General features: G+C 28.4%; 1 protein-coding gene across 1 annotated transcript; it reads right to left on the minus strand.

Annotated features, from left to right (window-relative positions):
- Window positions 1-1,782: 1,782 nt before the first annotated feature.
- Window positions 1,783-15,471, minus strand: Vps16A (vacuolar protein sorting 16). The gene is made up of 17 exons (XM_014420925.2): window positions 15,335-15,471; window positions 15,074-15,260; window positions 13,797-13,925; window positions 12,263-12,407; window positions 10,988-11,109; window positions 9,977-10,152; window positions 9,550-9,796; window positions 9,317-9,442; window positions 9,114-9,241; window positions 7,151-7,289; window positions 6,792-6,926; window positions 6,552-6,713; window positions 6,309-6,458; window positions 4,667-4,914; window positions 4,362-4,458; window positions 2,758-2,861; window positions 1,783-2,526 (listed from the first exon to the last, which is right to left on the minus strand). The coding sequence occupies exons 1-17, from the start codon at window positions 15,388-15,390 to the stop codon at window positions 2,397-2,399; spliced, it is 2,481 nt and encodes an 826-aa protein (XP_014276411.1). The 5' UTR covers window positions 15,391-15,471; the 3' UTR covers window positions 1,783-2,396.
- Window positions 15,472-15,623: the final 152 nt, after the last annotated feature.

Raw genomic sequence — 15,623 nt, forward strand, 5'->3', positions numbered from 1 at the left:
AGTCTTAAGATTATTCACTAGTAATCCCATTTTTATTGTTTGCTGTGGCTATGATGGCCCCACAAATGTCTGTTAGTATTAGTCAATATTATGATTCTTGTCTATAACCAATAGTTGAGTGGCAACAATGATTTATCTAAGGAAACTACACTGCTCTCTTGCTTCACACAAGTGTCCTTTATTCCTCTTTATTCAGTTGATATTAAATATGATAAAATGTGTGGATGCAAGTTTTCATTAAAATAATTTTGTGGCTATTTTTATTCATAATCATGTCTGTTACTGCAATTTTTAATTTAACAACTGTTGATAAAAAATCTTGTCACCATTTTGGTCCCTTATCGAATTTACTTTCGTTTCCCAATTTATGTTTGTCTTGTAATTTATATATATATACCCTATATGGTATATATGGTATGAATAGTAATATGAAGGGTAACAGGTAGCGGTCATAAATGACTGCGGTCAATCCTTCTCTTGCTATGATTTGCCCAATTGTCATACTCTTCTCATTTTATGTATGATACCTCAGCTTATGATGTGAATTGGGGGATCCAGATAGGTGGGGATTCTTCTTCTTCAAGTAAATTATTTAAAAAAAATAATTTTGTATCATATCCATATTACCGAAGGTAAAACGTAAAAAATTACACTTAAGCCTAGACAAGATTTCTTGGCTATGGTTTGGGTTCCACCTTGACAATACATTACGAAGATAAATCAAACATACAGCTGCATAAAGTTTTATTTTTTTTTTTGAGAGCCTTCTCTACGAAAATTTTCTTTTAAGTGACCCCACATATTTTAACAATCCAATACTTAGGAAGTTTTTCTCAGTCGCATGAAATAGAATTTCATTCATGTCAGAAATGATTATATAGGAAGTTAAAAAAAACCACAAAGTTAGGTACCCATGTTCTCATCCAGTTTACTGGAGAGCACAGAAAATCTATGAAATGTACATATGTCGGAATGATACGAGATGATCTGGACAAGGAAGAAAAAGTATCCATCATGTTTCTTCAAGTTGTACGAGAAGACTGAAAACTCTTAACAGTTGATAGTTATGACATTGCTGCCAAGTTCAATCAGATCCTTATTATATTACCAAACTCTTATAATTTAAAAAGGTATCTATGCAAGATTTATTTATTTTTTACGATTTCGCTGCTAATATTTCCTTGGGCAATAATAATTTATTCTCGAAATTTTGAATTTTTTACTTTTGTTTTTAATAAGCCTGTGCTTGTTTTTCATAAGAACATATTACTGCAACTGAAGAATAATTATGCAACTCGAAATTGACATTGTTATGTTGGCAGGCTCAAAAATGCATTTACTAGTTGTTAGGGTATCAAAATAATTGCAATTGCAAAAATTTACAAGCATATAGTAAATCCATTTTTGAGCCCGCCAACATAACAAAGTCAATCTAGAATTGCGTCATTTTTCTTCCATAACTGTATTTATCTCAAGAGTTCCAATGATAGTTTTAGATTTTAATCTAGTAACTATAAATAAATTATAGGTAGCTCAGCACTTCTTTCACTAAAGAGCAATATTTTCTCATAGTCAAGTTCAGGTACACTTGTGTAAATTATGCCCAAATAAATTTTTCTTTTCTTTATTAATTTTTTTCCAGGAATTAATTATATTTAAAAACAGTAAAATGCTTTAGGAAGAAAACTTGAAACAACTTCTATCAAAACATTAGAACTGTTTTGGTGTCTCAAAAAAAAAAGAATAAGGATTCTCTCAAAAAAACTTCTTAAAAGAATGAAATAGTTGAAAATAAATCAGTAATCATTTTATATTTTTAAATAGACAAAAGTAGAAGCTTAAACAATACATAAAAAGAAAATATGTATTTTATTCTTTAATGGAATTGGAATATGCTTAATGTAACAAAAATTATTCCAAAAAAGTGAAAGAGCAGTACAATACCATTGTATTTTATACAACTTAATTCATTCCTTATTTATATACATGAGAAAAAAAAATTGAACTATATATATAAATATATACAATTACATAATTTTATATTTTGTCCAGCATGATCACTTACAGCATCTTGTGTCATCTGACTGATTTGGTATCCAATTATGGTTGGACTATCTTAGCCGAGAGTAGAATTTATTGAATATTATGTTTACAAAAAAGTTACTGCTTTGATATAATATAGGAAAATAATATTTATGAAAATAAATATTTACAATATGAAGCATATAATATTTTACATAAAGTAATATTAATTACTTAATAAATAAATGAAATTAATCACAAATCTTCTATAAAATTTTTGAATTTATAACAAAATAAATAGATGTATATATATATATACGTGTACAAACCTTGGAATAATATTTACATCGATATCGAAACCAAATTTTAACGCATTATTTCGGGAATTGTCGAAGAAAGCCTCCAACTTTTTCTAATAAATCAGGATCACACTTTGATTCAACATATTTCAAAGCTTCACGGTCTTTTTGATCAAATGCAGTCTGAGCAGCTTCTTCCATCATACTATTAAATTTAAAAAAATATATATACATAACAAAATTATAATTTGGGAGATACTTAAATTTATACACTTTTTCAATCTATACGTGTAAATTAATAGTTAGCTGTGAATGAGTTAAACCATTTCTTCAAAGAATTATAAATAAAATATAATAACAATATAAGTACATAAACGTATATATATAAATAGTATATAAACATACAATAAGAAGTATTAAAAATTGTTTTACTTACCCTAGTTTTACAAGGTATTTTACTTTAAGTTCTTCCTTTACTTTGGGTAAATATTTCTGAGCTTCATATCGATTGCCATACTTGAGGCATATATCGAGGAAAGGCTGAAAGAAATAATTTTTATCGGTAGTTAATATTACCTGTTTCAATTATTAATATTATTAACATGTATTTTGTTTTCATTACTTAAAATATAAGATTAAATAACGCTCTAAGTTCTGTTCCAATTTATTGAATACATCAGTTTTTCCTAAGCCATACAAAATAGATTAGAAGGTATTCTATTTTAACCCTTGACCAGGTGGTGTAAGCTACAAGATACACGAGTTATTCAATTTTTTTTTTAAATACTTACTTGGGACTATTTCAACCCTTCTTCCAGTTTTGTACTTGGTTATGTTATAGAAGTATAGAAATTTTAGGGTGTTATGTTGGTATGCATACTAGTAAAACTCGTAAACTTTTCTTTAAGCCCATTGCTTCAGTCAAAAGAGGAGAATCAACAATGAAGAACAGTTGAAATCTCTTTTTCTACTGTTTATTTCATTTTCTGTCACTTTTAAAAATAAATTTTGTTTTCTTAATTGGAAATTGTTATAAATACTACATTCATCAAAATCCATCATCCCTGTTGAGAGGAAAAGGGATCGATACTAACATGTTTTATACATAAAAGATATATATATATAAATATATATATATATACATACATTTACATATAAGATATACATATAAACAATCCTATGAGATACGTGACCCGTTTCAGGTTATTTCCTTCAAAAATTATTTAATTATTATTATATCATTTTTTTTAATCTGTTTGTCTAAATAATTGTTTATTGAATAATTTCCAGTTTTCATCCTTTCAGAACATAACTTATACCAAACTGAAAAGCATTAGCCATATTTTAAAGTGTTTTTTGTTTAGTATTTTCAAAAATAAACTTTTTAATCGAACCAGAAAAATTATGAAATCTTCTATCCTTCAAAATTTGAGGTTTTACATTTCAACATATGTAGAATTAGATTCTACAATACATATCGAATAAACAAAAAAATGTTCGTCTATGGCTACTATGCTACTATTGACTATATGACTATTGGACTATATACTATATGACTATTGGACCTATATAATATTAATATATAAATTAAATATTGTTAATTTAAATAAAAAAACTATCATGTAATAATTTGTTGTACTTCTGAAAAGGGGTGATGCAAGGTTAATTAGGTCGCCAGGCTAACCACAATAGAATGCATTAAATGTGAGGCTCGATTATGCTACCTCAATGAATATTTTTTTTTAAACTTCATAAATCCAAATAAAATGTATAAAACAGAAATTGATGTTTTTTTTTTGTTTTTTTTGTTGAAGTGATAAAACTTGTCTTTATCCTAAACAGGTCATGTATCTTATAAGATAAAAATGAAAATATAATAATTTTTAGTAATAAAGATTTTTGTAAATAAAATGTATTGTATTGAGGCAATATTTAGAGGGATAAACAAAAAAAACAAACTATTTTTCAAATATTTCTGGTTTAGTCCTCTTAAGGGTTAAAACAATGCCTTCTTTGATTTAAAAAAGTAAACATAAGTACCTCATATCCAATGTGTGATTTCTTGGATTTGGAAAACTTTTCTAGCTCAAACCAGTCACCAAGCTCACCGAGCACTTGTACTCTAAGCCACCAATATCTATAACATATCCAAATATCTTGATAATAATTGATCAAAATTTTACTTCGAGTATTAAATATTTAATAATTAGATATTTTTATGTATGATAGATATTTCAAATATAAAGAAATACTTTTTTTTAAAGGTAAATAAAACATTTTAGGCCTCCAAGACAATTCATTGATTTAATAATTGTGATTAATGTCATTATAGCCTATAATAATACCTTCTGTCAGGAACTTTATACTCTGTTCTAAGTTTATCGGCAAGTTTTACTTCTTGAGCACTTAAGAGAAGTTTTACGGTGGCATGAAGCGATTTTCCTACAAAATCCCTCTTGAATTTCTCTTCCAAACTGCGTTGATACTTTGAAAGCTTGAGTTGTTCTTCACAAAAAGAAGCATGGAGATCCAATTTAGCTTTCTTATAACTTTCCTGTGCAGCCACCAAAGAAGCTTCCCGCATACCTGAATTCTAAATTGACAAAACAATATTGATTCCTAAGACAGATTCACATTAATATAACATTAAGTTATAATCAAAAAAATATTTAAGAATAATCAACTCCGTCAGAAATTAGTTCTATATATTGAATCGAAATATTTTGTTTGAAACCAGTTTTACAATAAATTATTTCAACTTTTGTACAGAAAAAAAATCTGCTCACACAACTTTTACTTATTATAAAAATTTGTATTGTAAGGTTTTTTGAGATAAAAATAACAAATATCAAATTTGTTCCTGCCAAGAATATAACAGTTAAAAAAATGATAACGAAGCTGTGTACATATATGAATGTGATCAGACAAGTCTCAGATTTTTCTGATTCGAATTCTTTCCTTTTTACTCATTTAGATATTCATCAAATTCTTTAATATTTTGTATTAAACCTTATTCACCATTGTTTATTATTGCTAACAATGGTGACTGGTTATTTATTTCAAATAAACAAAATTAAAGGTACTTTAGAGGAAGCTTTTTTTAAAAATTGGTCGTTCAAACCTTGTGAGACTATTTCAATGAGAATAAGAACTATATTAAAGACCACTTAATTGTACTTTGAGTTACTGAGTTAAAATCAAAATTGTTAGTCATTTTTGAAAAAATCCTAAAACAGTAAAAAATAGGTTCGTCTAAAACAGCACTTCCAATTAGTCTATTTAAACGAAAAAGTTGTTATAACATCCCAGGAATACATTTTTCCTAAATATGTAATTTCTGATCTGTACAACTTTTCATTTTTGAGTTAGAATTTTCACACACTCAGATTATTTTACTCAGATGACTTCAAAATGTGTATTTCTGTCAAAAACTCGAATTGGAAATTTCACACGATAACAATACTTCCACATATCTATATATATTAAATTTGATTTTCTCTCTCAATAAGAATAATAACTAGAATAGCAAATGAGCATAGATAATACTCTAACATATAGATGATAATTTATGATGCAGCTGATAAAACCACAGATTCAGGTATAGCATGAATTTAAGCCTGGTTCTAGACTCGTCTATCAAGCCACATATAAAATAGATGCAATATGATGCTTCATACAAAACAGTCATGAATTATGTGTCATAATACAAAGAATATTCCTATTTTTGGTTTCATTATCATAAATATGAAATTTGCTTGCAAATAATTACTTTTGTTGTATAGCTTGTTTTTTTCGTTTAAACAAGATATTTATTTTTTAGAACATTTTGTAAAGTTTCATTCCTCCATGACCCATTTTACAAAGAGCCAAAACCCTTCATAAAAAAACTGGTGATAGACGATCCACTCTAGTAGTAATTTACATTTACTTAAAAATAGTTTTCTACCGACTAAATAAAAACAAATCGTTAAGATATAACATACTCACTTTGGGATCAAAACTTTCTCTGATGCAGCAAACAGCTTGCGACTTATGATCGTCTTCTTGAGTATAAACATCCTTTAACGTATCCATATTATGTAATCTGCAATATTTTAAATAGAGTGCTTGGGCCAAAGGAAATGCTCTAATTTCCATCTAAAAAGTATATTTTTCTGTTTAAACCATCTGATTGTTTATGAAGTGAATAATATAACATTTTATAAATTTATGCAATATTTAGTCTATTACCTGAAACTTTCCAAGATGAATATTCTCACGCATATGTGAGAGCACAGTATAAACAAGATCAGTATTACCACTTTCTATCGCCTTCACTAATGCTGTGCGATCTTCACCCAATCGCAAAAGTAAAGGTACTTGCAAGTTGGCTAAAGGTTCATATTCTATAATCTTGATAAAACAAATAATAATATAGTTCTAACCCAAGATAATATTGTCTGTAATAATAATAATGCTTTATTAACTAACCTTTATTGCTAGCTCTGTTTTACCACAATCTGCAGCTTTCTTGGCAATTTCCGTGTAGGAAACTCCTTTATTAACACCTAATTTCTCAGCTATTTCTCTAGCAACTTGATCTTTATTGCGATTGCTATGCTTGACCTATGGAAAAATTAACATAAATTTAAATAAAGAAGTTAAAAGGATATGCTATGTTATTATTTTTCAAACTAGAGAAAATAAACACACTTTAATTGATTATTCACCTATCATTACACATACATTCCTAAAAATATTACTTTTTTTTATTAATAAACAAAGAGTCACTTTTAGGAATATTTTAAATTAGATGAATTAAAACTTGTGATAACAAACAAATAGATTACCTTATAGCATGCCCAATGCAGACGGATTACGTTACTAGATTCTGGCATCTTTAGAAATGCTGCCAAGTCTAATGCTAAGAAATGATGGTGCCGCATCATGAGCAGCTTCATAAGACCTTGTACTGTAAGTGTATAAAGTCTAAATATTTTTAAGGATTTTTTTTTCATACTATTACATTTAGTTCTTAAAAAGTGTGTGTAATATATAAAAAAAAATCCTCCAAAGAAAATTTTAAAAGGTTAACCTCCAATAAACTACTTGTAAATTAAAAGAATACTAAAATCAAAATAAATATGCATCATAAAGAACAAAACAAAAAAGAAATCTATAATGTCATGGGTTCAGTACTTGATAAAGAAGTATCATTCCTAATACAATGGTTGTACAAGGAGCAGAATTGTTCAAGATCATACTCAACCACCAGATTTTACTCCCAATTAAGGGTATTCACTTCATTGAAGCCCCCAGGAGGGCTTCCAAACCCATAAGGTTGATTCGCAGCTGATTTAACAGAATAAATAATCATAATTATGAGAGATAGTTGACCATGGATGACTTATAGGAAAAGATGGTTGGGGTGCGGTCAAAATAAAACAAATAATTTGATGTAACTTATTTAATCGTGCCAACGTTTAGGCTAGAATTTCTACCCTTCATCAGTGCTAAAAAAAAGAACAAGATAACAACCAATAAATATAGAAAATAAAATATAAAAATAAAATTTTTTATTTTCTATATTCATTGGTTGTTATCTTGTTCTGTTTTTAGCCCTGAGGAAGGCTAGAAATTCTAGCCGAAACGTTTGCACGATAAAATAAGTTACATCAAATTATTTGTGTTTTATTTTGATCGCACCCCCAACCATCTTCTCCTCCTATAAGAATAAATAATCATATGTCACAGTTGGATTCGAACGCAGTTCCGGGAGATATTAACATAGTACCTTACTCACTGAGTTTTCCAGCTAAGCATAATAAAAATAGAATTTCCAAAACATTGTGATATGAAAGGTGCCTTTTATGAGTAATTGTTTTTTTTAAGTTGTCATAGAAGTTCTTCCGTATTTTAACCTCTGGTGGTCCAAAATAATCTAAATTTTGTCCTAATCAGCTCGCTTGATGTTTCCAAATTATTCATAATATCTGATAAACTGACCAAATGCCTCATTGATGCTTATTAAGTTTGGAAAAGCCAATAATTGCACTCTGTTAATGCCTAAATTTAGCAACAGCTCCCAGAAATATGAAACGAATTCAAGAAAGTAACTTGAAAATTAAAACAACTTTTACAGTTAGTTTAAAAAATAAACTTCAACTAGAATCATCTATTTATTTAATTTTTTTTTCAATGTTCGTACAATTTAAACTACACCTCCCAGACAGACATAGTAATATATCTGCAAAAATTTTATATTCCATTTTTTGTGTTTTTAAGTATATAAACATATCAGATTATGTGTCTGAAAATTTATTTTGGTTAAGTAAAAACATTTGATTAGATATGGGAAATAAGGTTTACTACTTAGCTTGTGTCAGATCGATGAACTGGTAAGAAAATTGACTTTACTTATTTATAAGATAAATATATCTGATGATAAACAATAATTTTTGTTCTTAAAATATATAGAGGAAAAACTGATGAAGATTAAACAAATATTGTATACTTGTACGTACTTAGTACTATATGTAGGGAGAATCTGCTATGGATAATGTGAGTTCACAGTATACTAGTTCATTATGTACCACTCAATTTTTAATTTAAAAACCTATAAAATTATCTATTTTTATATTGAAATTATAACTTATTAATTTCAATATAAAAATAGATAATTTTATAGGTTTTAGATTATTTAATTATGCTAAATAATCTAAAACCTATAAAATTATCTATAGAGGATTCTTATCAAAAGTTAAGCATGGCATGCTAGTAACGGAGTGGCGTATAAATAGAAATAAAGGATACTGAGTGTGTGTAATAGGGATTCCAATTTTAGGACTACGAACAGCATTTATACATCTCAACACTCTGCACATGGTAACATAATTTTCTGGACTGCAATCATCAAGGTATATCTTGCCAAATTGAGCAGCCTAAAATATTAATAAAAATTAAACAAATGAAATTAAAAGTTAATTTATAAATAATACAATACAAAAGTAACAGACCCTGATCAACATTTTCTGAGTTTCAGTATTAAATTCATGACCAGCTGCTTCAACACATTGTTGTACAGCTAAAAACAATTTCGGTTTGACTAAGTGGAGGTATTCATTAGATCGATGACTTTTTTTCTATAATAAGTAACAAACAAATAAAATAAAAACCAAGGCTAACAAATTATTACCATAAGCCAATAGTATGCCAAAGTTCACAACAACAAAATTAAAATAAAAGGAACCTTGAATTGTTTCGAAGCTTCAAGTAAATATGACCCAGGAGCAGTACTATTGATTCGAAAAATGTCTCTAACAACTTGCGGAACTTTCTGTATTATTTCCATAGATTGTAATGTTATAGCTCTCACACAATCAACTTCTTGAACAAGAAATACTGGCTCATCGTAGTTATATTTAATAGTTTCTTCTTTCAAACCAATCACGTCTAAATTGGTACCCCAATTGATAATAACTGCATCATTTCCACACCTGTAACATATAACAAATGTATACAGTTTATTTTGATAAAATTATGAACTTCCGTCCAAGCGGATCATAATATTAAGTCTGTAATAATATACAGTTAACTCTTAATAATTTGAAAAATATCTAATTAGCACTTGAAATAAATAAATTAAGGAAGAAGAAATATCCTTTACGAAAACTCACCATACTAACTGAGCAGGAGACGATGTATTTCTTACATCAGATAGCCTAAAACATTTACTAAGATCTGATTTTCCAATCCACAATTTACCCCGATCAGTGAATATTGCTAAGAGTTTAAAATCATAAGATACTGCCATAGCTTTTATCATATATACATCATCACCTAGATCCACATCCTGAAACATTTTATTATGCACTTTGAAATTACATTATTATTGCAATTATTAAAGAATATAAATAAGTAAACAAATAAAATAATTCATTGATAAAAACTTAAGTGTTTTTCTAATCATAGATACTGGCAAAATCCAACAAGGTAAATATAAGTTGTCAAAGAAGATGAATAAGTTAAAAAAATTAGGTTACATCTTAACACTATACATATTAGGACTATTAATAGCTGCTTTATGAGGAGTATTAAATCAATTGGTAAACATTTTTTTATAAAGATACCTAGAAATGTTCTCTAAAATTCAACAAATTTTAACTAACTTATATTAAACTGGTATACAAATAAATATATATATATATATATATATATATATATATATATATAAAAGAGCTACATAAAATAAAAATATCATCAATTAGGTCAATTAGGCAAATGACTATTATTAAAACAATCACAAAACTTAAACAAGCCCAGTAATAAGTTCAGCAGCAAGTAATTAAGTAACTAAAATACTTGCTACTGTTCAAGAAACCATTCACTACAATAAAAAAACAGTCAAGCACAAAATACAAGAGAGCAGTGTTCTATGTTGGTATTATTGTGCCATAATACACCAAACTTTACATAGAAGTATGAAAATAATGACAACATTTGAACCTTTGGCTTTTGAACCAAATGAGAGTGGCAATTTGCCAGAACAATACATTTACAAATATAAATCATTCTACAAATATAAATCATAGATAATTAGCTTAAATTAAACAAATAAAAAAATAAACAACCTAGTACAAATACATTCATTCTAATTTGAAAATAAAAATAAAAAATAGAGCATATACCAACACAACCGCATTCTGTTCTGCTTCATTCAAGCAATACAAATCTTTTCCTCTTGCGAACAAGACTTTGCTATGCCTATCTTCACACATAACCTCCCAGCACACAGCATCTTTATGTACACCTAAATAAAAATTAAATTTAAATTTCATTTCAGTGAAGTCATAAAACTTAATACATTTTCTAACCTATTTGTTAGTTCCTTAATATAAAGTCACTGCAAAGAATTTATTACCATTACTGTAGATATTTTTTCCCATATTTTCCTCGATTACGGGGTTTTGATCTTAAGTCACTTTTTAATTCAGTGTTATATTATTATTAGCTCCAAGGTAATTAGTGATTAGGTTGGGTTTGATATCTTACAAGGAGAGTGCAAGGTCTTGAGGTCACGGATTTAGTTCAAATTTTGTAGGATGATAGATTTAGTTTCCCTGTTGATGAGGATATATGGTTATAGGGGCTTCTACTCAATAATTGTTTAGATATTTGCAATTGAAGATGAAATGCACCAGTTAAATTCAGTTCTATAGCGAAGGATTACACGTAATAGGTTTTATACTAATTCTATTAATCTGATAAATGTTTTGTTTATTGTTTCCAGGCACAATCAAGTGGTAGTTAAAGGGCTTTTTTCCTGTTCTTGCGAAATGCTTGTATTGTTTTGTAATAAGTATTATTCTGTACTTATACGAATGATAATGACAAATAAAACTCTTATAAGGTTTCAAGTCATTAAAAACATTTTATTTCCAACTTATTTAAACTCCATTGTGTATCTTTATAAGTAAAAATAGACATGAAATAAAAAAAAAAATTATTCACCCTCCATGGACTCAAAGCCAGCTCCTAACAAAGAGGAAGACCAATCCATTGCTGCTAAGCTAAACCCATTACGTGGAGTTGTTTGCTACAGAACTTAATTTAACAAGTGAATTGCATCTTCAATTGCAAATATCTAAAAAATTATTGAGTAGTGGCCCCTATACCTATATCATTAACAGGGAAACTAAATCTACCATCCTACAAAATTTGAACTAAATCCGTGGCCCCAAGACCTGGCACTCTCCTTGTTAGTAGTAGTAAACGAATAATTGTGATCTGATGGGCTATTTTTTTTTTTTATTTAATAAAAAATAATGTATTTACTTCAACCATAAAAAATTACATTCTTATTAAAAATAAGATATAGGTTAATTGAAGAAATATGTTAAAAAATTATATTCGATAGAAAAATTATTATAAATAGAATATACTAAATCTATGGACAAACGCACCTGGGATTTCAGGTAGTCTCCTGACTTTAGGCTCTTTTACACTGTTTATTAGAAATATTCTGTGAGCAGCTGTTAGGACTGCTATCCCCGTGCTTTGAGCTGTATAAAATACCTTGGCATCAATGACTTTAGTATCAATAGCTTCCTAACAAACAACATAAACCTTTAGTATAAAAAGTAATTATGAAACATTAAGGAATTCATACTACTAATAATATATAGGATTTCATTTATAATGACCTCGGACATAAAAATGAATTAGTTATAGTAACTAGTATTTCCTGAACTATGATTTTTTAGCCATGACTCATTTTGACGACCCATTGAACAATAATAGATCGGCTTTAGCAATAGTTTTCCAGGATCTATAATGTGTCACAAGGACTTTTAAGACTGGTTTATTTGAATTAAAAAAAAAATTTTTTGCATGAATTTTATCGAAAAAAATTTTAAAAACAAAAAGTCATAACGGATTATTTTTCAGCTTAATACATATGCAAAAATGATTTTAATTTCTTAATTTTTAAATATGAATGTGTTTCCCTTTTTTGGTATGTTTATTATTTTACAACAAATGAAGTTATACTACATCATCTGAGTAACGCTATTTTTTTTTTCATTGGCGCGACAGACCGTGGAGATCCCAGGCCTCGTGCAATGTACTTAAAAAATACATTGCGCGTTTCCTGATGTGGGTCCATCACTCCCACACCTATTTTTGTGAGAGCCACTCATTGGCTAATGGGCCTCACAAATGCCTGGGGGGGGGGGGGAGATTGTGAGTGAGTATTGCATAATTTCTAGCTTGAAAAAATCCTGGGTAGAGCTGGGCTCGAACTCGCAATCAATGGGTTGGTTACCACCCTGCTTCCGTCACCCCCAAGAGTAAAGTTATTTATTAGTGTTTATGGCTATTGTGATTTTTAAAAATTACTATTGATTTTTGAAAATTACTATTTCACTATTGATTTATAAAAATTACTATTTCATATTATATGTCATTGTAAGTGTACATGAAATGCTACAGAACACCAGCTTATGACCTATAAAACAACTATTAAAGTGGTTAGTCAGAACCCAATACAGGTTACTGACTGCTATCTATTTATTTGACTCGATACCCTGCATATAAAAGGTCCCTTTGCTCAGAGGGAAGGGCAACTCTCAACCTAAGTAACACTAACAAATCCTGTAATCAGTTGTTACTAAGAGTAGCTAGAGATCATATTTATAGAGAGAAATGCTTTATTCTGCCATGCTGCCCAATTACATTAGGTTGCTACATTACACAGCATACCAATCAATCCATGATCGGACATCTACACAATATATATATTTGTATTTTATAATAAAAAAAACCTGAATAATGTTTGATAGATAAGAAAAGAACAGATTTATATTAGCATTCAAGAGCCAAGACCAATAATTAAGTTTTGGTGTGCTGCAGTTCAGGAGCTGATATTCTATCACATTTCCATGCTTTAGATCATATCCCATATACACAATGAACAAAAATAATGATTAAAATTGTTACCTGGCCCATACTAAATGTATGTCTGTAATTGGAAAATATATCGTACATTAGTACAAGTCCATCTTCCAAAATACACAAGAGATCTAGAGAAGAAGTCCATCCAAGTTGAACAATTTGTCCACTGCTCCACTACATAAATCAATAATAACAAAAAATTATAATAATGCAAATATTACCGGCATGCACCAAACTTGGGCACACTTAATTTTGAACAATGTGTAACAAATAAATTAATTATATTTCCTATTTTTCATACATAATGAAAAATTAACAATATAAATAATAAAAACTCCATTTATTATTACTTATGATAAAAATAATTTCTGTAGTGCTAAGAATTAACGCTCTACATTTGTGTAAATCCCAACCAAGTATTCATCCAACAATATTTTATTGTTCAAAGAATCAAATATTATTTAATGATTGGAAAAGTTTGTCGGGGGGTGCGGTCAGCAAAGAACAACATAAATAAACAAAACCATATTTATTTATATTATGCCGATGTTTCGACCTGAGTTTCAGGTCTTCATCAGGGCTATAGAACAAAAGAGATAACAACAACATTTAGAGAAACATAAAATTGAAAAGGAATAGTTAACTATGGTATTGTTTATTTATGTTGTTCTTTGCTGACCGCACCCCCCCCCCCCCGACAAACTTCTCCAATTATTAATCAACAGTCAACTATCTACACCTCATTACAAATATTATTTAATTGACTTAATATAACATTTAAAAAAAAAATTCTTTGGCGTAGATCATAACACATCGAAGGTCCATTAATAGGTTATTGTGTTCAGAACCATCTAAATTAATGGTTCAAAACAAAAATAAAGACAATACTTTATCATCATATAATATATATCAGTTAGAAAAGATGAATAATTTTTAAATATTAATTTTTTCTATAAGAACAAAGTTGTACAATATAAAACTAAAATTATCCAGTATATATTTAGTTCCAAAATAATAACTTGAGAATAGGGCAATAATATAATGTAACAAAATTAACCGTAAATTCACTAACAAATTTGTTTTTTGATGAGGTAGAAATAATATTGTTGAGATCTAATTAGTAGTTCAGCTGATAATGTTGATTAGGATTTAAAAAAGAGAAGATAATTCATAATATTCACAAAAATATTTATAAATCTGATTAATCTATTGTAATATAATACAAAATATTACAGAATTAATTTATTATGTTAACAGCTGCCTCAGAAAATAAACATCAGAGTTCAAAATGTAACTAAAACAAAAATGAACAAAACCCTTACATTAAATGAAGATATATAGACTCCAGAAGTTGTATATATAGTTATTACAGGTTTTCCACCTCCTTGGACTTTAACAAACTTGTTACGATCTCGAATTACAGCTATTGGGCCACCAAATGAAGTTGATGTTAATGACAATGTATTCAGATCAATATCCGACCATCCCATGATGTATACTTCAAATTTCCTTAAAATATAAAAAAGAAATAAAATAATGCTAGGGGCATTTTATTAGATTGATATTCTTTCATAAATCAACACCTGAAGTAGTCATCCTTTCCAAAGGGTGTCCAGTCTCCTGTAAGAAGAACTGTCATTTCTAATTGATCCAAAAAACTGAAACACTCACTGGTTATTAATTGGGATTAACAACATTTGAAATAATCTAAATTACAAAAAATAACGACACCGAGTACATTAACAGAAGTATAAGGGTAACTCATAAGAACAAGCAACAGAATAGTATCTTTGGATAATTGACTACAATAGATAACAGATAGGACACTTGTTTACTAATATCAGAAACTGATTTTGGAAACCTATTGTAACC

The sequence above is a fragment of the Halyomorpha halys genome, unplaced genomic scaffold (genome assembly GCF_000696795.3).
Source record: "Halyomorpha halys isolate HHAL.00 unplaced genomic scaffold, Hhal_1.1 Scaffold299.1, whole genome shotgun sequence".
NCBI lineage: Eukaryota > Metazoa > Arthropoda > Insecta > Hemiptera > Pentatomidae > Halyomorpha > Halyomorpha halys.